Source organism: Procambarus clarkii, chromosome 71 (genome assembly GCF_040958095.1).
Source record: "Procambarus clarkii isolate CNS0578487 chromosome 71, FALCON_Pclarkii_2.0, whole genome shotgun sequence".
NCBI classification, from domain to species: domain Eukaryota; kingdom Metazoa; phylum Arthropoda; class Malacostraca; order Decapoda; family Cambaridae; genus Procambarus; species Procambarus clarkii.
Genome location: NC_091220.1, coordinates 18,312,653 through 18,339,198, shown reverse-complemented (window position 1 = coordinate 18,339,198; position 26,546 = coordinate 18,312,653). Strand labels below are relative to the sequence as shown.

The window sequence follows — 26,546 nt, the reverse complement described above, 5'->3', positions numbered from 1 at the left end:
AAAATCATATTGTTTTTAAATAAGAACCAATTGTTTTTGTGCTGAATAATTGAGCACAAAGTGGCAGGAATCCAAAACTTTAGGAACTTATGGATTAACTAGCTCACTATATGCAATGTACAATGTATTATTTATATCTTCAGTGCATGGGGGGCAGATGGAAAGCAAAAATTATGAAATAGAAAATGGGAAATGGCATTAGGAAATTAGACAGGAGTAAGTGGAGAGGAAGAAGTGAACTAAGAATAATTAAATGTGAGGGGAGGGAGGAAAGTAATAATTAAGGATATAAAAAACTTTGTATCAAAGACGAACAGTACTACTGTGCTAAGGTACTATATATATATACAAAAATGGCAAAATGGAGAAATGAAAAATATTAGTGACTTGGTAACATTAAACCAAATACTGCAACAGACAGTAAAACGTGTTTAAATCAAATCCGACATGATAATATGCACGTCAATTTCCTACAATTAGTCTTCAACTAGGAACAATGAAATGCATGGTAGGACAGAAACCATTGAACATTATACTAACAGGTTCGTTCATCTGTCACCACCCACGCTACTCCCATGAAAGAGTATTATTGAATTTCAAAATTTACAGAGCAAATGCGCGCACACATTACTTTCGTCAATATCATTCCGTTACATGAAGTCCCAACGCATTAACTGGAAATGTACAACTATGTTACAAATATACCTTGAGGCCACCAAACATATTTTCATTTACAGTACTATGCACCTGATCAGCTGCCATGCTCAATGTGTGAAGATATACAGCATTGACAAACATAACTGGCTCATTACAATTTGTGCAAGTACAAGTGTGGAATCCAAAATATGCAAAAAACACTAGACAATTTAAGTCTCCAGACAATCTACTTAGAAAAAATATGTACATCTAAAAATCACAACTATGCACTTGGTTCTTAATAATGCAGCTTATCTTAAAACTATATAATTCAATAGTACAGTCATGCTGTTGAACTTGCACATTTAAAATGCCAGAGACCCATTACAAGTTTAGTCAATACAGCTCACCTATACTGGTACTACATATCTATAAATTTATTGGAAAAAACAGAAGGCAATGCATCTTTACTTAAAACATTTTATGTGAACACTAAATTCAAGAAGTTCAAAACATGGGAGAGCAAGAACAAATCTACAAGGGCAGTGACGAGGAATCGAACCTGCGTCCGGGAGTATCGAATCCTCGTCACGGCCCTTGTGGATTTGTTCATTTGATGCATCACGTTAGTGTGATGGGAGAGTAATGTGGTGTAGCAACTTTGGGTGGAGAGGGAGGGGGATGCATCTTTCAGTCAGCCAGGTTAAACACTGATGAATCTGGCCAGCAAGGACAATTACAGTCTTGTCCTTAGATTGGTGGATCACAAAACTTTATATCCTTCCCATTTGTGACAAGGGTATATAACAAATATAGTGGGGAAAACTCTCCTAGCCTCCTGACAAGACTATCATACCAAATCGATGCCTGGCTGCCACATCAGTGTTGCTATGGAAACTTTTATACCATGATGTGCTCACCAATACACTGCATGTTACAGAGATGTGAGTGGGGGGGGGGGGGGGGGTTACAAGAATGAAAATCCCAAGACAAAATAAAATGACCTGGTAAGGGAGGGAGGGAGGGAATTATCAGGAGAAAGTGCCAAGCCATTACGACTACAGGTATATAGAACTGGGAAGGGGGGGGGGTCAGGATACGGATTAGGAATGGGACAGGGAGAGGGAATGGTGCCCAACCACTTGGACGGTCGGGAAACTGACGGGTTGCGCATAAAGACCAGTCTAATCATGATTAGCTTTTAACCACATGCAAATAATGTACCAAAAATTTAATAATTGAATAACGAGTGAACAAGAACAGTAATCTGCACGACAAAAGGAAAACAGGAAGTGATAAAAAAAAAACGAGAACACAATGGTTATTGGTCACCTACTACGGAAAGGGAGAGGAAAGATAGTATCTTTTTGTACCATTAAGCTGCTGCTGCTGATCCCTCCCCCACTCTCATCTATCCCTCCCCCACTCTCTCCTATCTAGCCCTTTCCTCCTCCCCTCCTCCCAATTCCCCCATTTAAGTTCAGATACAAAATAAATAATGCAAGAATTACAACAATGCAATTTTTATCAAGTATAGTACACTGCCCACGAGATGGGTATGGGGTGCATAATAAAGGAAAGGAAAATATAGTACAATACAGTAAAATGCAAAGTGCTGGCTACATACCAATCGGATGCGTGTCAAAAAACTTGATGGGAACACGAATAATAGACTCGAACATGCGGTTGTGTAGTGTTCTGGATGAAGTCATGCACATGACGAAGAAGAGTATTGTTCGACCCAATGACAGCAAAAACAGGCCAACAGTCAAACCTGCAAGAAAAAGTATGCCTCAATATCACAGTTTTAATTGTATAGGTATTCGTTTTCAGAGAAATATAAGCTAGTTCCCCCTTTTATAGACCAGGAAATTAAGGCACTATACAAGACAAGTTATATTATACATTTTGTATGAAAAAGAAAAATGTTCCAAGACAGTTAGCCATTCACATTACTACAACATTCTGAATCAATTATACAATGTGCTTCAAAAGTGTACTGTTGCAGGAAGATTTCACTACTCCACAGTATGTAGTCAAGTATCCACAACCATCTTTGAACCTTCCCAGATTAGGTCTCAATTCCTATGGTATGCCACACCAGCTGTCACAAGCCAGGGTCTTCATTCATTTCTTCCTAAATTGGGGCTTCAATTCAGTCCTGTTCAGTCATACCTTATACATTTTTCACATGCACCACGTCCTCACCTCCCACCCCCCCTTCTCAGCCTTTTGTAGCATAAACAGTCTGAATTATTCATTGTGCTTCATAAATCCTCACCTTAACTACAAAATATAAATAAAAATTATAAAGTGAAAGATTTGGTACTGAATGATGCCAAAAGATAAGAGCTGTTCTATGAAGACTAAGGAAACTCGCTAATGATACCAAAAAGGATACTACAGTACTATGTGTGTGTGTGTGTGTGTGTGTGTGAGAAGACATTTGGAATGAACAGTTAGGGTGGTGTGAATGGTTAGCATTGGTGGGTACTGTGCATTGCATCAATCCTATTTCTGCCCTCTGACCCTCAGACTACCGTTACTGCCATTGTTCTCATCAACTCTTCACTGGGTCGTCTTCTGTTAGCTGTGGGAGTGATTATGACTATTGTCCTCTATTGTTATCATTCCTATCTTTAGTCCTCTGCCACACATTTCCTCAAATCTCCAATGCATTTTCAATATCAGTATTTATTCCCCTCCAATTTGTTTTCTCTTTCCTGATCACTTTGTAACCCACAACTGCATCCCTAATGACACCTTCAAGTTTAATTCCTGTTATTCCTATTATGCACAGCTGCACATCATGTACCGACTTCTGGAGTTCCCAAATTATTTGTTATTCCATCCACATTTGTCTTCATTACTCTTGTACTTTCCATTACTACAATGCTGGGCATGAGGAGCGAGGTGGTGTCCAACATGGTTCAAGTTTAAGGGGAAGGAGGGAGATACATTACCTTGAGGTTATTCTCATGTGTAGAGAGATCACGGTGATCAACCATGGGAATGCAGATGCATTTTGCCGTTTAAAGTGTTATTGCATCTTGCGGTGTAGAACCTATCACAAAAGGGTTATGTACCATAACTAAAAATGACACGGCAGCAGACCTAAATTGGGGGCAGGTGGGTAGATTTGATGTGGAGTGTGGGAAGAAGGGTGGATTGGATGTTGGCAAGGATAGATGTAATAACCAATAACAATGCCCAATACAAAGTGTTACTGATCACGTACATGATAAACTTGGGTGAAATGCAAGAGTTTCAGATTTAACTGCAGCATATTTTTTTCATACTAAAAGTACTACAAATGGTTCCCAGGAAACAACCCAGTATCAATAAGAACTTCAGTTCTTTGATTATACACAAGTGCATAAGCTTGAATCACTATGATGACACACTCAACATACTGCATGGAAATATGCTTTAATTCTGTATTACACAAGGTATCTCTCCCTACTGAGAATACATGATAGGGAAAGGCAACCATTTAAACTGTGCAGCCTTAACAAACCTTAATATAACTAAACTTTGGAATTCCTTACCGGTATATACATAAACATTTGTAGCTGTATCCAAATAACCGTCTGGTACAGGGTCACTGTACTGAGAAGCTTGTGTCATTTCCAAATACGTTCACAATCACCGAGGCGTTTAAATCAGGTTCAAGACGAGCACGAAGTTGTTCACCATTTGCCCTGAATAAGTGAATAGAATTTCAAGGTTTATTGCAATTACAGTATTCTTACAATAAACAATTCTTATCTTATTATTATTATACGTATCTTAATGTATAAGTGAACTGAAGTAGTGACACAGAACGATACAAAAAAATGCACAGCTAAGGATCAAGAGAGGACTGGTTATCCAAATTGCAGTCAGGAGTGTGGGATGGGGGGAGGGGAGAAATTAAAACCATTACCAAGTCAAATCCTAAATCTATAATGTATATCTCGGATGACAAACGGGTCTAGAACAAAAGCGGAAATGTACAGAATAGTAATGTGCCAAATACAGGAGCAATCTTTCAGCTAACCAGGAATAATGTCAGTTTAAATTTTTTCTATACAAATGCCAGAAGCCTAGTAAATCGACTTTAATCTTGTGCATATGCCGAGGCTGAAAATCTCGACATCACCAGCATCAGTGAAACATGGAGTAGAGAGGACATAATACAAGGGGAATTCTATTTCTCAGGTTGCCACCCATTATTCAGAAAGGACAAAGTCAATGTAGGTCTGAGAACAGGAGATGCTTTTTCATTCACAGGGTTATTAACCCATAGAACCACCTACCCGCCGAAGCCATAACTGTCAAAACTGTGTCAAGGTTCATAATATACCTAGAAAAGATAAAGACAAAAGTGGGGGATGGGACCTTCGACAAGCCACTGGCTTCCTGTCCTAGTCAAGTCCACTAGGATTAGTAGCCTCGGGTAAATCAAGTACTGTATTAGTCCATTGATTAGAGCTATGGTCATATTGCATTTCTATCTTGTCTTGTTGCACCCAAAAGCTTTTATTTATTAAAGATGTTGCAACATCATGGTACAGGCATAACTTAATTTGGAATATAAATACTGTGCTCACAACATGAGCCATCATTATAATTATTAAATGAACAAACTCGCCCCATACGATAAGCAATAATTACGACGAACTTACCAGTATGACAACCAATAATCGGTTCCGGAAAAGAGCACTTGGGTTAGGACATTGGAGATGGAGAGAATAATCAATAGAATCCAGCCACCACCAGCAAGAAAATAGTCAAGGTAAATAGCACCCTTAACGGAACCTTGTGACCTCGATTCTGCGTTTGTCACTTGTTCTGGTTCATCTTTTTCACCATCATCGGTGTCGTTCAGCTGGAGAAGTAGAATTTTATTGAAGCTTAAATACTGACAGATGCAACAAGGAATACATTTTAAAATCAAATAGATCAATTTATATAACAATCTTTTACAAAATGCTTCTTAACCAATCTTGGTAATTCTAAAATAATTGCTTAAATTGATTACATGTACTCTAACTTTAGATAGATAAAACACAATGCCAAAATTACTGTAGAACAAAGATGTTTATTATACATTATGCTATAAATGATATGCATCTATTACGAGCTGTGGTGAAGCTTTTGTGGTCAAAATAAAAAATTGTAACTTACACCAGACAAAGACTAGTACGGTACTGAGGCTACAGGAAGTCTAGGGGAAAACAAAGGAAACTGCAGAAGAGATGTGCTATAGCATTTTCTCCTAAATTCAGTTGTAAATAGCTTAAATGCGGTAGAGAATCGAATGGTATGTGCAAACATTATATAAACTAGTACTTTAGCATTCTGACGAGTTAATGGGTATTCATTTACATTTCATTAACTATTATTAATGGCAAGACGATGCTCTTCACACAACACTAATTGTCCACTTTCTCTTTGTACTACAGTTTAGACCATTCCTTTACGAACATTTAGATAAAAAGACATTCTACCCATACATCGTGACGTATTACACTCTTACAATCAACAGCTCTGAACACATTGTTACTTTAAAAATTTAACATTTTACAAGAACTCTTGTGAGACATGCTATCAGATTAATTTTGTGCCTATGATCAAATAAAGTACTGTACTTTTATTTCTGAAGATTTTGCTAAAGATTAAGTTACAAACCTTATAAATATTTCTGTTTGTAAGCATAGAGTTAATTTATGTAATGCTGGACAAGAAAACGGGCACCAATCCCACAATGCAAACTTTTGCGTAAATGTAATAAACCGCACCAACCACTACTAGCACCCCCCCCACACACACACCACACACACACTAAATTGTGTGTGTCGTGTACTGTTTATATTCACTTCTGGCCTATAAGTAAACAGTCAAGCACCAAGTCTTTTTTCCCTCTTCCTAATTCCAGTAATGGCTTTCTTCTGATAATTGCCTCTACTCATCTTTATTACCCACTTATTGGGCAACTCTACAGCTATTGGTCTGTCAACTTGGGGTGTTCGTCAAGATCGTGCTGCAATACTACAGTCCATTATTAACCCTTTCCTAATTAGCTTTGCATTGTCTGCAAACATTGACAATTCTGGACACATTTCCTCAGGTTAGAACACATGACTGAACATTGAGGGACCCCACCTGATACATCCCTCCAGCCTGACATCTCTGACCGATCCTTTGTGTCATAGTTGACTATGCTTGTTGACCTTAAAGGAACACACAGTCGACCCACCTTTCCTTTTCCTGCCACATCTTTGCGAGTGTCTTAACTATTAAGATTGTCGGACATGACTTTCTCGGTACAGTATAAACATGTTCGGCCTAGTAATAGGCAATAGACATTCTGCAGTTTCCTTTATTCTTTATTATATATATATATATATATGGGATATTTATATATATATAAATACTTAGTCAACTAGAAAATGCTTGCAAACACAACGGAGGATGATATGCCATGACAAAAATTAGCAGTAATATAGTGAAATGCAAATAGTGTAGAAATAAACTGAATAAAAACACTGAAAAACTAGAAAAGTAATCAATACATTTATGCCAAACAATGAATAACTTTATACAGTGTAACCTAAAAAATCCACAACTCTGTACACAGTAACGAAAACCATACAAATCTACAGGAATTTTGTCAGCAGAAAAATTTGGCAAAAATTAAAAAAAAATATTAAAAACTTGTTAGAATGTGACTTGTGAAGCCAGTGTAGTGGTGTCACTGTGTGAACCTGTACTGGTCCTGTGCAGTTTACTGTGCTAGTGCAGTCAATCTCGTTAAAAGGAAATGACAGTTTTCATTGTATACAGTATAGAAGTAACTAACTTCTCAAATTTTAGTTTTGTGAAAAAGAGACTTGTGCTGGCAGAAGCAGTTTAGCTACACCAGATAAGAACTTTTTTACTGCATTTCAATGGACAAAAATTTTAATACTGCGAAGTGATGATTTGAGAGCAAGGAGGCAATTTGAGGAGTTGTTAATAGCACTCTCAGCCAGAGAAAAATGCTTAGTGACTCGAACAACATATAGACCAGACATTTTACTCTGATGAGTGTAGTCTTCTACAATAAACCTACAAAAATATATATAAATTTTCACTACAAAATTTTATGTACATATTACTTTATTGTGATAAATATGCACAATCTGCACGTTATAATTTTCATCTCTGACAACCCAAAGCAAAATTATTTAAAAATAGCCAATTTGTGAAATTCAGAGGTGGTCCATAATCAGATATTTTTGATATTTGAGATTACACTGTACTGGGCCAAGTACCCACAAATATATCCAACTTACTAACATCTGTCAATCCCCACAAAAAATGGCTTTCTAAATATTATATATAAAGCATTTCAGGTAGAGTACTGTATAGTACAGTGAAACAAAAAAATAAGCAAACAAAACTAAACCATCACATTAAAATAAGCATAAAAATAAACAGGTAATGAACCAGTGGTTGGGATTTCTCCGCTTCAGTGTTGTTCAGTCTCTTCTCACTCCGGTGATGCTAGGAAAGCATGATTTACATGTTGAAACTCTTCAGTACAGTCCACTTCATATAAATAAATTATATATTTTCATGCAATTCAGATCATTGAGACCCAATCCCTTGGTAAAATACAGCTCTGGATTTTAGAGGTAAAGTTGTGTAGTGTGCATAATACAATTTATCATGCACACTATTTATATTTATTTAATCATTATATATTTATAATAATGGATGGGCAAGAGCAATTTTGCAATATTGATGACCTTCCACTATAAATATGACTAGTCTAGTGCCTCTCCACCCGATGAAGGTTGAAAATTTAGAAATAATGATTTTTAATTATACTATCCCTCATTAGAATCTCACCTTTTTAGCATTATGAGACATAGCCAGGCCAGTGTCACTCACAGAGACAGATGATCCAGCAATATTTGCCCCAGAGATTGTCAGGATATTCTCGACTTCAACATGATCATGGAAAGATGTCACACTAGACTCCGAATCAAGACGTCGCTTCTGTTGCAATGACATTGGTGACCCAACTGGAACAATTTAAATTTTTTATTTTTTTTTAAATGCCACCTTCAATAAATAATTAACAATAATTTATAAGAAAAAATTAAATTCCTTATTGTGCAGAAAACCTATGAAAATGCCTATTAACAATATCAGTTGGTACCTGTAATTACTATACATGTCGGTCATTTTTAATTTAGTCTAAACTAAAACCCTAATGGAGAAAATAACTTATCTCCATCCCGAACGAAAATAAATAACTTACTTTTATCTGCATCCTGAACGAGACCTCCATTTGTGATGACCCCATTTTTCTTTGAACATCTTATGCTGGATTCTCGTGATGGTGTTACAGTTCTCTCATCCTCTCGACTTTCGGACAATAGCGAGGCAAAGTCTATGCCACTATTGAGCAGCTGGTGATAGCCTCCAATGGCTTCTGTGCAACCCTAGGAATGATACCATTTGTTGAAATCTTGTGTAAATAGTGTACTGTAGATGCACAGATATATGCACACATCAGTCTTTACTGTTTTCAATCTAGTAGCATGCTTTTCACGGTTAAATATTATCATAAACATTATTACACTTGTTCCTCCACCTACATGGGCTTTATCAACTGTAAATATACAGTACAGTACTTACAGTAATTCCAGAAACAATTGGTCATACAAATTCAAAATTATAGGACAATGTTTTCTTGCAGATAAAAGACAACTAATTGTTGCAGTTCAGAGTGCAAATGCTGACCAAATTAGTTGGCTTACCCCTCTTAAAACAAGAATCTGTGAAGCTGGCTGGAGGTACTGCAACTGATGCGTCACAAGCACTCGGGCCTTGTGCTTCAGGTGCATCATGATACACTTGTCAAACAAGTGGCGGCCAACATGGGAGTCCACTGCACTGAGTGGGTCATCCAGGAGGTATATGTCTGCATCATAATAAACAGCCCTGTAGGTAAGGATACAACAAGTATGGGAAAAATAAGCTCCTCAAGCATAACAATCAGTAGCCACACAGACAATTTAGTTTCTCGGCTTATTGCATGAGAGACAGGTCTCCCGAGCAAACATTTCCTCATTATTGTCGACGGTCACTAATAATTTTTAAATGCCAAATAACCAAGATATGGGTCAGGAAAAATAAATTAATTCCCTTAAAAATTTTTTTATTATCGAGACGATTTTGAGACGCACCTTGCGAGATTGACCCTTGCTTTCTGCCCACCACTTAGAGACGCTCCTCGTTCCCCCACTACTGTCATGTCTCCATGAGGCAACAGTTCCAGGTCCTCTTCTAATGCACATACTGCAATTATATAACAAATTTAAACTTAATTTAGACCTTTGCTTACTCGTGTTATATCTAGTGTCCAAGATACAGCATTATAATGGGAAAACTCCTATCTAGGCATATTTTCCTAAACACAATCTCCCTTTCCGAATATTCCAGCTACTTAAGCATGAGCTTCAACAATCACATATGGTCACTGATACCTTGGTTGAAAGAGGAATAATGGAAATAAACAGCGCCAAAAACAGAAGCTGGGGAAAAAACGTAGACTGCTAGACTAATAAAATATGGAATCCAGACAAGCAAAATTGTGTAGGCGAAGAGGACAAAGAATGTGAGGCAAGAGGATTGGAGAGGTGGGAATGGGGGAAGGAATAAAAATTAGCTACATCAAAGTATATTGGAGGCTGAGCAAAAGACGAATGATGCACAGATTCAATTAGGAAAAATAAGGAAAACTGGATGATAGACAAGCAGTCATGAGTTACAATGAAGGAGAATGGGTGTATTCATTTATATCTAAAATACCTTCTTCCCCTGCCCAACCACTTGGGCTGGATGGTAAGAGGGATGTTCTCACTTCATGCAGGTTGGCGTTCAATTCCGTCAAAGTGGTTGAACACTTTTTCTCTTCCACCCCCTTCCTCCCCATCTGTCCCATCTCGAATCCTTATCCAACTCTTCCAAGTACTATATAGTCATAATGGCTTGGCACTTTCTCCCAATTCCCTTCCTCCTCCACCCACCCTCCAACAACCCTTCCCCCGGCGCCCCCCACACACACAAAAGCCAGCCCCCTCTCCTTTCCCACCCACCCCTCTGTACCCCTTGCCCAGATCTACCTCACTGGGAATTTAAAGATGGCTGCATCAAAATACATACGTCTGACTAGGCATAGTATGAAGCCCACCACAATAACACTAAGTAAAGAGTGAGAAAGTGTATGTGAAAGATCACCTAAAAGAAGCTACCAGCTTTCTATCCCCCACCATGGCCGCTCCAGAGTACACCCAATAGGCGACTGCTGCACAGGTAGACATTTCATATTAGCAATAAATTCTTATTTACGAGTTCTTAAAGCAATTTAGTCTGCCAAGACTAACCTTTAATTACTTCATTGTATCTTTTTACATCATATGGTTGGCCAAATAGAATATTTTGCCGCACAGTTCCCGAAAACACCCACGGCTCTTGAGATGCATATGCCACTCTTCCTCGGATGGAAATTGACCCAGCTTTAATAGGCAACTCTCCAAGAATTGCTTGAAGAAGTGATCCCTGAAAATAAAGACATGTATAAGCATATAGCAGCCAATGTACTCCAGCATGTGCGCATCATGCAAACTTTTATTAAATTTTTCCTACAACTTGGAAGAGTATTCTAAATGTTGTGCAGACGAGTCACCTTTCCAGCTCCAACTGGTCCAATGATAGCAAGCAGCTCCCCAGATTTGACCGAACACGACACATTACTCAAGGTATCCTCTTCTGTTGCTTCACTCCATTTGGCTTTCAAACTTGTCACCGTTAATCCACAATCCTGTCATGAAATAAAATAAATAAAATTGTGTTAAAGTTTATAATGCATAATACAGCATAAATTATTAATTATGGTAAAGCACAAAAATTTAAGTTATTTAAAATTCAAAGTTATAAATGTATTGACTTTGCCTTGCCATCTTGCTAAACTACTAGTCTTACAAGAGCTAGTGCGATCTAAATTCTATGCCTTTACACCGAGAACACGTAAATACCTTCATCGAGCAAAGTCTTCATCCACACAAAACTGTACCTCGAGCAAATACTGTACTGACGAGAAGGTTTGCACATCAGTTGTACAGTTACCTTTTGGTTCTACAGTTGCACAATTTGGCACGTTTGTGCCTAGTGAATTTTTAAATTTCACGACAAGTTGTGTGTCATGCTCCAAGTTATGAATGGAGGTGGCTGCCATGTCTACTACTGTACATTCCAACTACTGACCATGCAACAAACCAGAGCACAAATTTGACTAGTTGGCATTCCCAACTTACATCAGTATCCTTTTATCTTATTTTCTTTCAATTTAAAGATGCTGTCATTTGAAATATTCCCATCCAGATTGTTCTCCCGTGGGTCTTCCTGTAGGTAGTCTTGACACTTTTACTCGCCCTTTCTTCACCTGTTCCTTGGTCTGGCCCCCTCCAGCTCAAAAATGTATATTCAAATCCTAACACAGTGGCCGCTGGCTCCCTGTGGTACCTCATTCTAATTTTTCTGCATCCACTATTTTTTTTAAGTGAAAAATAGATCCAGCATTGATAGTGGGTCTTCTCATTGTTGGTTCAGTGACCGTGTTGCTTCAAGAAGTGTTGGTTTGCTGTGTGTACAAGCTTTCCTCTTCACATTTCTTTCCCACCATGGGGGACCTTTTTAAACCAACATATCTGATAAGAAGCTCAAAATATTAAAAGCTTGGCTCTAAATTCCTTTTGTACAGTTGTCACCTTATCCACAACACACAATGTTTACAGCTTTTAGTGTAGTCTTCCCTTGGGCCTTTTTGCATTTGCAGAGGCTAAAGCCACTATTACGCTTTGTGTAATAGTGGCTTTAGGCCTTTTATGTACTAGCTCCATCTATAAATCGAGCAATTTATGTAAAATCTCTTGTATGTATGTATGTACCTTACCTGAATAACCATTTTATTTTATTTTATTTTTATATATTTATGACCACTACCACTATAGTCTAGTTCTCTACTGTTGCCATTCCTATTTTTGTAGTTGTGTAGATCTAATATTTCCTCAAAAATATATGGTAATTAACAACAACTTTTTCCTTATGGCCCTTCCCTCATTCCCATCATCTGGAACCCACTTGGGAAGCTCACGATCCATATCACATTTGTTAGCCTTGTGCTATTGTCATTTCTTTAAATGTACATTTTTGTAACTCTGCCATCTTGCTTTAAATTTCATCTGCACTAGTATGACATAGTACATAGACAAGGCTGGGTTATATTGGGTTGAAATCAAGCAATTCTATTGCTCTCGTTCAGCCCAATATAACCCAAGTAACAACATTTTTACATTACCTTCTGTTTTGGTCTGAGATTACTTTTCTGCACACAACTTTTATCTTCTCTTTCTTCCATCTCAAGGAACTCCTAGGTTGTGGAACAGTAGAATTTATTAGATATAGCCATTTCTAGCAATTTATAAATTCTAAAATATTAATACTGTACATACAATATCAGAATCCCCAAGGTGACTAATACAGTATATAGTCTATTTCTATTTCAGTTTTGTAAAACTTACCAATATTCATTACAGTGGCCACTGAAAAGTTTCAACTTCAATCTCCTCCCTCAATTAACATCACGTGTGAAAACACCTTTATACCAACACAGTATTTAATACACTGTTCTACAATATTTAGCAGTGTAAAGTGCACCTATAAAACATTTTAATTTACAGTACAGTATTTAGTAAACATTTTGTTTAATGAAAATTTCCTGAAGGCACAAAGGCACATGCAAAATAAACTGGGTTACAGGAACATAGATTACCAGAAACAACAACAGGTAAACAGGTAGGTATGACACACAAATCACAATAGCATGATGCATCAAATGAACAAGTAATTAAGGCAGCGTCTGGGATCCTCTCGGACGTAGGTTCAAACCCTTGTCATGGCCCTTGTGGATTTTTTCAGGTAGGTATGACCTTCATTCCAAATTGGATGGGTAGTGAGAACCACTATACATGCATACAAGTAAAAACAAATTTAATTTAAATATCCACTGCAATCTATAGAAAAAAAAAATTACATTTACCTGTAACCTCCTGCAGGATATCAGAGTCTCCGAGCCCATAGCAATTCCAAAGGGAAAGAAGAGTGTCATCACAAGTCGGACATTGTTGATGAGAGAACTAGTCACAAATACCTGCAACCAAGAAACAACTTGCAATGAACCTTGCCGGAATGTACTATTAGGAACTGGGTCCCTACCAGCTCGACAAAAACTTCCATTCTCCAAACCATTTGCCATGTTTCACTATTCCCATTCGTCTCCCCAACCACAAATAATGGAACATTACTCACATGGGCAAAATATAATATACAGTACAATGTTAATGTGTGCATTTGATGGTTGGGTTGAAACCCTCATTTCAAAATATTTTTGTATAACTCATTTGAATTCCTCTTATTTAAAGAAGCACCATTTTTATTTTGTAAAGCTACTATAAATTACAATAATTTATATTCAAGGTACCCAGCCCTCCTTATAATGGAAAATTAATATAAATCAAATTCATAACATTAATGAGCAATTTTGTTGAGTTAATGTGCAGTAAAAAAATAATCTTTCCTGCCTCTACTCTACACAGACGCCGTCTTGTAGAATCGGCTCTTATTAACAATGTACCCAACATGAACTTGAGTCCTGGCTTTGTTGCTGTGGACTCTTCCCTTTCACATTATATACTCAAATGCTCTAATCTTTCTAACAAACGTGACTTAACATAAGCTTTCCCCCTTCCATTTACTTCTTTCTTCCTCTTTCCCTTTCTTTCTCTTTTCTCCCTTTTTCTGTTCATTGTCTTCTCCTACGCTCCCTTGCTATCCTCTTCTTTTTCCTATTACTATCTCCTTCGGTGGTTATAATAGGAGCTGCCTCGTATAGGCCAATAGGCCTGCTGCAGTTCTCATTACTACTATCCCCTACACCTGACTTTCCTCCTCAGCTCTCTCTTGCCTATTTAATGCCTGTCCCTACCTCCCCATCACAATCGACTTGAGAATGGTCCAGGACGGACCGAAACGTTGTCGTCCCTTCAATTTCTAGTGTGTGGTCTGGTCAACAAAAATGTGCAGTAAATTTAGATTATGACAATTTGGCTCTTACCTTCTCTGCTGTGAGAACATTGCCCGTCAGGACATATGTGAGGAGAGCCAAAAACACAATCACTTTAGACGAAGTGAAGAAGAGAGACATGTTCACTGCCCGGTAGTAGTTGGTCTTCATGATCACATCAATTTCAGATCTGAAAAACTTTCTTTAATTTCCCCATTCTAAAACTCATACATATACTTTATTACCTTTTGGAAATATATTATCCATACAAATGTAAACAAAATCCAAAAATTAGTTAATGTACAGTAATACTTTCTCTAAATATTCAACAGGAGAGATCTTTAAGAAACAAAATAGCGTCATGTTAACTATACCAACATTAGAATAAATTTTGCTCAATTAGTCCATTAAAGCAGGAAAACTGAAGTCAGTATTGCTTACTTCCTTGCTTGTTCCAAGATAGTTGTAAAAGGCTTCTCCCACGTGTACATCTTTATCACCCTCATGGCATTAATAACCTCATTCATTATACGAACGCGCTCATCTGTGCGATGTGAAGTAGCCAACCGAAGCTTGGAGAACACCTTGCCCATCCAACCTGCAACATTTATCATCGACAACATTAAGAACGCCATCATTAACAAACTTTGGATTACAAGCTGGATAATCTAGTATGGGGCATCATGTGCAATACCTTTCCACATATTTCAAAATATCTTCACAGGTTAGAAAACAAAGTATCATACATGCTTGTTTAAAAAGATGGAGCATTGTAATTAATAAGTACAAGGGGCACAGCAGAAAGTAAACAAATATGAAAGTTGCAAAAGGGGGACAAGTGAAGTTAGTGAAAACATGGGAAAGGTATTCAATGAAAGACATGCATGAGGTAGCGAAGACAGATCACCTGGTTGCCCTTCACTGATCCCCAGATTAACGAAAGAACAACCTATGGGGGGGGGGGGTTGTGATACCAAAGCTTTCTTACACAGTAATACTTTTATGGGTGACAATCAATCCATCTGCCAATTTGAACATTAATAGTAATACTGGAATCTTTATGCATTTTATGATGCTTGCCATCAATACCAGGTAACTGCCAGGTGGACAAGCAGTGTATATAAAAAAATGTTTAAATTGCCTTGAAAAAATCATGTTTGGTAATTTACGGCACACAATTCATCTGTGGTTACAGTTGAAGATCTCAAAACTAACATGCCCATTTTTTTATTATCCACCCTTCCTTTTCCAGTTTATCACTACAGTATCTACATTCTTTTTTACCAGTTTGGACATTACAACAGTAAAAGATGGACCAGAATGTAATCACCTTTTCACATCTCTAATGTATGGGTTTAGCCGTTAATAGAATTCTTCATATTTTTCAAGCCCAGCATTACACACATTATGCTGATAAGGAAGACATAACTAGTTAACATTTACATATATAATCTTGGCTTACTCTGGAGGGGCACGAAGAGAATGAGGAGCATGATCCCCGCCAAGCACGATGGTCCAAGCTCCTTCCAAAGGATACCCAACACTATCATCGTCTGCAACAACAAAATGGGGGTCAAATACAAGCTGTAGCAGCAAAAAAATAATGACAAATGATGTTTCCTCTGCAAATTATGTCACTTGGATGGTCTTTTACTAAAAATATAGCCTTAGCATCACTAATCAACTGTTCACAAATAATTTATGTAATCATGATGGCGCTTACCTGTAGGGGACCTATCCAAAGGTAGTGTATGAAGATGACGCTGGTATCAAATCTGTTAACATCATTTGACAACAAGTTGACCATCTGACCAACTGTAGTTTTGCCCAAAGCTGCTTTACTTAAACGTAATGCCTGATTGATACAAGATTTTATTAGCATATATAAATTTGTCTCTGGTACACACACACACACACAAAACTTGGTGTTTAGAGTATGTGGGAAATGATTTAAATCAGATACAAAATACAAAAGTTGGGAAGTGGTGTCCTTTATGTAGCCTCAGGTGTAACCAACCCGACAAGTCACCAATTGCTCTGGACCAAACCACACAGTCACAACACCCACCTTTATCCTCTCAAATTCATGGGGTAGAAAAAGGAGAAGGAAAGTGTGGGGGTATGAAAAATGTGTAAATGCAGATGTGGCAGAAGTGATTGATCAGTTTAAACATCACCTAGGATGTACGACTGCCCAAGAGGAATTCATTCAGACAAGTTGTGAGTGAGTCAAGGAAGGAAAGTGGCCAAAGCCCTGATAAAATAAGATTTTCAGAAGATGCAGCTTTAGCTGCATATATGATAGTGTGATGCATAGTAGTACTTACTCCCACATACAAATGAGAGATCATGGTGTAGAATGCAGAAAACAAGAACTGGAGCAGTAGAAATGGACAATTCAAAAAGCATGTGCAATGTGTGTGTGTGGAAGAAAGGGGGATGGGGGGGAAGGTTAAGATACAGAAATATAGTACATAACTAGAGACAAAAAAATGGAGGTTATGGAAAATTGTGGAATGAAAAATTTGGTAGACTGCATGATTGATAGTATTAAATCATTTGGTCATATTGCATGAATGGATAATGGTATCCATCCATTTAATGTGAATATGAAGGCAAGGAGGAGCTGAAGATAATGCAAAACAAAGATCAAATGAAAGTACCAAGCCTACATAGCTATAGCATGCAAAGGTGAAGACGAGTGTAGACACGGTAAGCTAGCGAACCACTTGGGAAGAGAGCATCAATGTTCTAGGTTGTAGAGCACAATACGAGAGCTTAGCAGTATTGCACCAAGTCTTGTGTAGCAATGGGATGTTTATTATGGGGGATTTGTAGAAATCTGGAGATGTGGTGTTGGTTCTCCACAATGTGTGTGGCATGTATCATTAAATAGATTAATAAATTTTGTAATCTGTTTCCTTTTCCCTTGTGATTTCCACATTTTCTAGAGTGAATGTTCCCAACTCTAAAGAGAAAATGGGGGTAACTGATATTCCTAATTTGGTGTTGACCAGACCACACACTAGAAGGTGACACAATCGACTTGAGAATGGTCCAGGACGGACCAAGTCGTCGTCGTCCCTTCACCTAGTGTGTGGTCTGGTCAACATACTTTAGCCACGTTATTGTGACTCCTAATTTGGTGTTTTCATTTCTGTATCTTAGAATTTTGTGTTCTTATTCAATCTGATTTTTATAAGCTTTTTGACACTTCATGCATGTTAAGCACACAACCATTACTAAATTGAGTGCAAATATATGGATGCTGCTTAGAAAATTAAGGCACAAGGATAAAACAAAATTTTCTAGGGTGCATGCATTTATTAATTTTCCATCTAGTTGCACCACACTATTACTTTTGGTAGTCCAAGGTGAAACAATCCACCTATCCTTCGTGTCATACTACACATGCAGACAACTCTCTCTCCAACAGCCATTTACACACAGGAACTCGCAGTACTGTATACAAGCACACTACTACACTAGAAACTCAATCTTTAGAGGTACTACATCGCTGACAAACTCGAGAGGCTCAACACACCGAGGATCGCATCTTTCTACCTCCCTCTTGTTGTCTTGGTGTGCTATGAAGACTTAGAACAAAGGTAACACTGAGGTAGCCAGCACTGATGTGACAGGTCAGTGAAATTTTAACAGCCCTCCAATGTATTAAACTAGTTGCTAGTGTGACCAGGAAGTAAAGGTCAGACTTTCTTCCCAACTGAGAAAGTCCCCAACATAATAAAGAACTTAAAAATTGAAGAAACTGCAGAAGGCCTATGGGAATTGAATTAAATAACATTAAATATACAAACAAGCTTCTATTTATATCTACCAAAAGACTTTCACATTCGTGTAAATATGTTTAACATTTACCTGAATATACGAACATGTAATGTAAACAAGCTTCTATTTATATCTACCAAAAGACTTTCACATTCGTGTAAATATGTTTAACATTTACCTGAATATACGAACATGTAATGTAAATTACCACTTTTAGTTTTAAGAAGTTTCACAAACATGCAGTGAATCTTTAACAAGAAATTGTACAGCAGTTTAGTACAGTTTAGACAAATATAAACGTAGATAGTGACAAAGGAAGGGAGAAAGTGGTATCTTATCATAACATGCATTAAAGGTATGTGAGCAAAGATCTTTCATGAATGTTTCAGAAATAAGCTTTCAAATTTTAAATTTCAATCAAGATAAAACCACACATTTTTAAGTTGTGTATGATTTACTAGTGATTTAAATTACACAAGATATTTACAGGAATTTGACATTTATAATATGGTAAATACCATATTATTAATGCAAGTACAATCTTGGTATTCTGTATATATCTGCCAAGGAGCAGCTCGGTACATCACGTGCCGAGCCCAAATGGAAAGGGTATATATAAAATAACATAACCCTGAACATTGCAAGTGATGTTACTTAACCAAATTGCAAACCATCTGTCAAAGTGTTAGTTTTAAAAGTTTATTATACCTGTATTGTGATACAAAACAGTGCAGAAATCTTTAAAGGGCATAAATTGTTATTAAAAGACAACACACTGATTAGGAGGTGGGTGGGTTTGCACAAGCAGTTCTTCACACAAGCCTACCAGTAAGCCCCATGAAAATAAGCAAACTCAAAACGTTTCTACCTTCACCTCTCATTTTTTTGTTAGGTTGATAAGCATTAAAGGAAAGCATGCAAGAAGATGCAAGAGGGGACAGCACCTACACCAATACCTTTCTGTATATCATGGCACAGCTTGCTACCCGTATCTGCATGCCACTGTGTTGTATGCCAAAGAAGAAAGGGTGGTGTGAAAATATATAAAGCACCGATCCCATCACCACGCCCGTTGAGAAAAGCCAACCATCCAGTGCTGTGTACCCTTCCTCCCCGCCGAAATAACGGATCAGACCACCCAGGCAAAGCGGCTGACCAATCCTGAAAAGCAAAGTATCCTGGTTTATAAGGAGTAAATTTTGCGAGCAGATTTTTACCAGTTTTTGAAAGAAAACTATGCATGGGACCATAACCGCTGGTTAATAAAGAATGTACTATTCAAGAAATAACCCACTTCTTTAATATTTAAGATAATATTAAGTTTTTTATTTTAGTTCAGAAAAAAGTAAGAAAAACTATATGTACTGAATGATGCAAGCATGTCTTGTCTTAAAGGAGCAACACCATTCAGGTCCATCATTAAAGGCCATACAGTCCTTGTAAAACACTAAATCTTTAAATATACAATACCAGACAGTATTTTAACACTGGTATTTATGTGCACAATGATTCTAATTCTGCAAGCCACTTAGCCACTGAAAAGTTATTACATGTGCATCATATTCAGCAGCAAGATATCCAGATGTCAACCCATCAAACCAAGAAATGCTCACCTTTAATGATCAAGCCTGGATCTTCACAATACGATTACAAAAATTTCCTAATAAATTAAATTTGAATCTTTTACATACAATTTTTTTCTAGCCATGGTTCATATTCATTATTTTAAGTAAATTGACACAATGTCTACTTTAATGAGGGAGAATGAAAACCGAACCAGAAATGACATAAGTTGACATTTTTCAAGTTATTATAATTTGCATTTGCAACAATGCAACGAATTCATACTCGGTGTGGAATGTTGCACATTGTCAAAACTCTCGTTGAATAAAATGCCGAAGTAAAGTGGCGCAGGAAAATACGGCATCAGAAAACACCACCATATAAACCTCAAAAAGCAAGCAATTTGTATTTTATTTTATTAACAATACTGATTCCCTAGACATGATGTATAATTCCCTGGTCATGCACACTATCATTCCTCATGATTAATGAGAAACTAAGAGGGTTCTGAATTTAAGAACACAGCACAATAACGTAAATTACTACCCAATTTCTTGATCATTAAACAATTGCTTACGTCGAATGACATCCTGTATAACAGGTGTACAGAAGTCAATACTGCTCACATTGACATGTGTCAGAGAAACGCTTGAGAATTAGGTTTTTAAAAAAAAAAATATCTATAATCATTATTTGACGTTTCTCTGGTTGCTATTACCTAATAAGGTAAATCATTTTTATTTATTTATATATACAGTACAGTATATATATATACACAAGTTACAATGGGGTTATGAGAGTACATAGCATAATGTGTTTACATTATTGTAAAGCCACTAGTACGCACAGCGTTTCGGGCAGGTTATTATGCAGAAGACTCAAGAATTTTTGAACAAAGGGAATCATGGCTCAATTTTTTTATTACATTAGTGAGAATTTTACTATTTTTTTTTTAATCCATTATGAAAATTATGGGGTAGCATTTATTTAAAAAACAAATTCAAATGGCAAAAATCAATATTATGAAACGGCATATTAAAAGGAATTTTTTTAAATGATTTTTTCTACACATTTCATAATTTTAAATATTTTTAGAATTGCACACATGGGCGTCGCCCGACTAAGATATATACTGTATATTATTCAAAGAGAGAAGTGTATGCTATTTTTTGGATAAAGTTTACTTTAGTCCAGGACTAAAGTAAACCTACTGGTTCGTCAGTAAACTTTTCCAGAGGATGACGGGCCTTAATACAAACACCAAACCAGTCAGTCATCTGCCTGGAACAATTCCACTTTCTAAAAGGTTAAATTGAACGACTAATATAAAAATGTCACATACTAAGGAGTACGAGTATATGGGAGGCAAATAACACACACTGTATATATGGTATCAAAAATTCCGTAAATAAAAACCATTTGTCATCTTGACCCTTGAAAATAAAGACAAAAGCAAATTAGTCAATATGAAAATTATGTTAAAAATACCGTTTTAAAAGGTCATCCTGTGAGATTTTATTGGTGTCTTTACCATCAGCATGCAAGTGAAACCCACCTTGACCACACTGGAGACAGCCTTGACTACAAGCTACAATGATGCATTTTAAGCATTTATCTAAAGAAACACTACAAGCAACTGAACTAATGTTCATACAATAACATACATTTAGAAAAATATTGTAGTTGTAAACAACTCTACTACTGCAACAAATAATTTATTCTCGTGTGCTTCAATAGTCGCATTTGTTTCATTACATTAGCTGTACATAAAAAGACCTACCTTTCTGAAAATGAGCGTACACGATGCGGTCTTCGCATGCAGGCTGATACGGCGGCATTTGAAGTTGAATGGATGGTAGGCAAATATATGGAGCACAGCGATAATAACTATGCCTGCAGCGTACACCACCCCTGAGGTGAGGCTCATGACAGAGCGGTTGTCATAATAGCGGATCAAACCACCAAGCAAGAGGGGCTGGGCTACCCTGGAATAGTGTGCTGTTCTTACACAAGGGAGGGAGTGGGAGGAGAAGGGGTGGGAAAGAGGATAAGATGGGAGGGAGGGAGGGAGGGTGGGAGAAGGAAGGGCTGTACAGAAAAACCAGGAAGCTATAAGATGAGGTGCAGGTGCACAAGTAAGGGAGGTGTCGGATAATGGAGAGCGCAACTGATAGGAGAAGGAGCAAGTAGTGAGAGGGAAATAACATCTTTTGAAACACTGACATTTATAAAGGAGTATATTTGATATTATTGTACATGGTAAAATTTATTTTTAGAGTTTGTATTCTTCAAAATCCTTAATTAAACTTTGTATTTCTTGCACACCTTAAGGCTAATAGAAGGAGAGAGAAAAGAGACTCGTCAATACCAGTACCGTAATCGAAATTACAGCAATAAATAACATCATAATTACACTGTCGTCATAATTACACTGTACGTAAAGTATTTACCGTGCCAAGTTTACATTGTAATACTTCACTGGTATTACTATACTGTACATAATATATGGAGTTAGTCATTATTTCAAAAGAGGACTATAAATAATAGGTTTATAATTTAATCAGAGAAGTTATGATAGATACAAAATTCATTTTAACGAGTTAATAAGGACAGTAGGAAATTTGAAAACTGAAAAAATTAAAATACATGAGTGGAAAAGCAAACATTGAAGTGAATATAATGGAAAAATGAAATTTAACAAGTAAACAAGCGAGAGGAAAATTCAGAAAAAGTTAAAATAATATTCTGATAAATTTATTCAAAGGAGAGCAAGAGTTAAAGATAGAAGTGGTGAATCAGAAAAGCAAGAAGAGAAAATTAAATTGACATGATGAATAAGCAAAATATTTGGAGAGGGGGGGGGGAGGAGGATGAGGAGGGGGGGGAGGATGAGGAGGGGGAGGAGGATGAGGAGGAGGGGGAGGAGGATGAGGAGGGGGGGGAGGATGAGGAGGGGGGGAGGAGGATGAGGAGGGGGGGGAGGAGGATGAGGAGGGGGAGGAGGATGAGGAGGGGGAGGAGGATGAGGAGGGGGGGGGGAGGATGAGGAGGGGGAGGAGGATGAGGAGGGGGAGGAGGATGAAGAGGGGGGGGAGGATGAAGAGGGGGGGGAGGATGAGGAGGGGGAGGAGGATGAGGAGGGGGAGGAGGATGAGGAGGGGGGGGGGGAAGGGGGAAGGCAGGGCAGAAATGACAAGCAAATATATTACAGGGAGACACCAGGAAGGGAGGGGGGAGGGGGGGAGAAGTAGTATACAAGAAACTAAAAACATTACAGGTTCACAAACATTGCTTAGGAAGCAATACAAGAAAATAATTATTCTGCATATTTCCTAAAAGGGGAGCTTTACTCTGCCTCATCTAATGCGATGAACAGTAATACTTACACAGCAAAACAAGGCACTGGAGTGCCGTTAACTTCTCATTATACACATCGGCCAACGTGTCTTTATGCCGATATTGGGAAATCCATTTAATTTTGGCAACTTCTTACATTATCAAGTGCAAGCTTAAAACTCAAACTTTAAGGAGCATGATATTCTTCCTAGTGAGAGTGGTGTAATACCACAATGTTATTTCTCCATTTTTTAAGATGTTACTAAGAAAAAATTAAAATGGTTAATTAAATGGTATTCAAAGTGTGAACAGAATTATACCCATAACAAAGCTCAGTCACATTTTAATTGTAATATTAATTTTTGCTTTAATCATTAGAGCCAAATTTAAATACAGTATACTGTACTGTAGCCATTATGCACCACATACCCATTCTGTGGGTGGTAAGGTGGATGATTACAGAGGCACATAACGGGCTACAGAACTGGGCCCCTAATACCCAATTTAAAATCAAGTTCCATGCAAAAAACAATAAAACCTACTGTACTATACTGTATATCCATTTTGCCATCAAAATAACATATCAATCATTGTAAATGTGTGTGGACATGCACCTAGAAGTGATAACCAAACCACACGCCAGAAGATTAAGAGTGACGATGTTTCAGTCCGTTCTGGAACAAACTACTTTATAATGGTCATGTTCCAGTATGAACCAAAACATCGTCGTTCTTCATCTTCTGGCGTGTGGTTTCGTTACATCTTCAGCCACTGTCTAGTACAATACAGCAATGCAAGTGTAATTCACTAGTGAATAACCAACAAGTCAAGACCGGCACAGAGCATTCTTCACAAATTAATGTACAGTATACAAGTTCACTAGTTTTCTCAAACGCCTGTAGCCCATTAGAGAAAACTGGATGTAGCTCACCAAGTAGAACAGTACCCTGCAGGTACTACTGCAATCCCACAGCAGACTTATAAAAGTACATCTCAGTACAATATTTTAGTACACTAGACAAAAATTCATGTAACAAGCAATTGCTAGTTTCTTGCTAATTGTGCCATGAAAAATAGGTTTGGCATATATTGCTACAAATATCAAATTTTGACACTTTAAATATTCTATAACCATAGCCAGACAAAACTGCATAACAAAAGATTATATCTAAAGTATACCAGCAAACATGAAAAAAAAAAATCACTGAAATAATAAAGTACAAATTTCCCTAGCCTTGTTTATTAGCAAAATTAGCTTTACATTCTGGATGTAATCTACTATATTATGGCCAAGAAATTATAGCATGTAAGAACTGGAGCCTATTTAAATACTGTTCAGGGTTATTGCCAAAATAAAGGATTCCCAACTGGCACGAACACTTATTAGAACAGTCCTTTATTCACATGCATTACTAAATCATATCCCATACTTACCACAGTCATATATTCCTCAAAAGGCTGGCCAGATCTGAATTATACTACTAGGTCGAGTTTCAAGTACAAAAGACTTAACAGAATAGAGCCAAATTCACTAGCAATTGTTCATCAACACCTTTATAGCAAAGAGAGCATACAGTACCTGAGAACACATTCCTCAAAGGCAGCATAAATACCAACGCGAGCGTACTCCCACCCGAAGCACCCAACTAGTGCCCTGACGTAGCTGGCTTTCTTCCCTTTAGCTCTGCTTCGCTCCAATTCTTCATCCCACTTTCTGAATTAAAAATATAAACACAATGATAAAATAATGGCACTTTACGAAGCACGTTCTCTTAATCATAGGGACAAATCGAAGGGGGAGGGAACTGACAAGCCACTGGCTTCCTGTCCTTGTTGAACCCACTAGAGATATTGGCTCTGGTAAATATTTTTATAATGTTTTACAATAAAGTTTGTTTACAATACCTTATCAAAACCTTAATTGTATTGCCAATATCTCAACACACTATAATAACTTAAACATTTATTCACTTAGTAAATAGCAGGTTAATTGTTTATGATAATCTCATTTTTGCACTCTAACCAAATTTAAACATCTACATGTATTTCCATTTAATTATTTATATTCAAGAAGGTACAATGGGTTTGAGAGATTACACAGGATTGGTGTTTTTACATTCTTGCAAAGCCACTAACACGCAAAGCATTTCGGGCAGACCCTTAATTATTTCATATTATTCATTATTACATCAATACAGTAATACAAAATAAATATTCGAAGCAATACTTACTTTTGAATTCTGTCACCTAGAGCCTTGGAGGCGTCCTGATCTTGGACGCTGTACAAGTCTGGTACATCCAGGGGTCTCTGGTGACCAAGCCTCATCAATGGCAGCACCCACCTGCAAGAGGTCACAATACGTTAAATAGTAGTCTACCCATCTTCAGTGTGTACACATTTTAGTTTACAGAAGGAAATGGAAATGACAACACGAATGAGAAATAGCATTGGAGTAGGATGGGGAATCAAATCGGCATCCCGTATATCCCCACATACCACGATATGCTCGTAAACCATGATATCCTAAATACTATTATGAGTGAGGGCAGAACCCCTCTTCCCCCTGTTATTTATATACCACCCAGTACTGTGCCTGTGGATCGCGCTGTGCAATTCTCTCTTTTTCCCCATCAGAAACCTCTCCGCTTCTCTGCAAAAAGCAGTGGCCATAACCGGGAATCCCAGGTTATTTAATCTTTAGCATATCATGGTTCTCAGGGCTAAGATGCATACGTATGTGAATACACGTTCTCCTTCAAATTGATTTTCACATTCTAAGTTTAGTTCCGACTACAGTTATAGGAAAAGTAAAGTATACTTGGTTTGTTATTAAGCCAGTGGTGTGGCCTTAATAACCTTCAAGACATCTAGCGAGTCCTATTGAAAGTCAGATTAACTTGTATGAACTGAGTTGGGACCTCAATATAATCCTCAAGTGTATGAATACACACTGTCTTCCTGTCCCAACACAATTATTAATTATCTAACTTATCATTCTACTTTTGTTTGTTTTTTAGCATTTAAAAACTAATGTTTACACATGTTTTGTTAGCTGCGTGA

General features: G+C 37.4%; 1 protein-coding gene across 1 annotated transcript in view; it reads right to left on the bottom strand.

The window, feature by feature from the left end:
* LOC123745627 (ATP-binding cassette sub-family C member 4) overlaps positions 1–26,546 on the bottom strand; it is a 97,656-nt gene that overhangs the window by 15,982 nt on the left and 55,128 nt on the right. Inside the window, 20 exon segments of the mRNA XM_045726363.2 lie at positions 2,264–2,410; positions 4,185–4,243; positions 4,245–4,337; positions 5,304–5,506; positions 8,110–8,166; positions 8,515–8,690; positions 8,930–9,113; positions 9,432–9,615; positions 9,861–9,972; positions 11,061–11,235; positions 11,363–11,497; positions 13,034–13,105; positions 13,775–13,885; positions 14,849–14,987; positions 15,239–15,395; positions 16,260–16,350; positions 16,521–16,652; positions 19,543–19,747; positions 25,065–25,199; positions 25,717–25,827. Coding sequence (XP_045582319.2) covers positions 2,264–2,410; positions 4,185–4,243; positions 4,245–4,337; positions 5,304–5,506; positions 8,110–8,166; positions 8,515–8,690; positions 8,930–9,113; positions 9,432–9,615; positions 9,861–9,972; positions 11,061–11,235; positions 11,363–11,497; positions 13,034–13,105; positions 13,775–13,885; positions 14,849–14,987; positions 15,239–15,395; positions 16,260–16,350; positions 16,521–16,652; positions 19,543–19,747; positions 25,065–25,199; positions 25,717–25,827 — 2,678 coding nt within the window.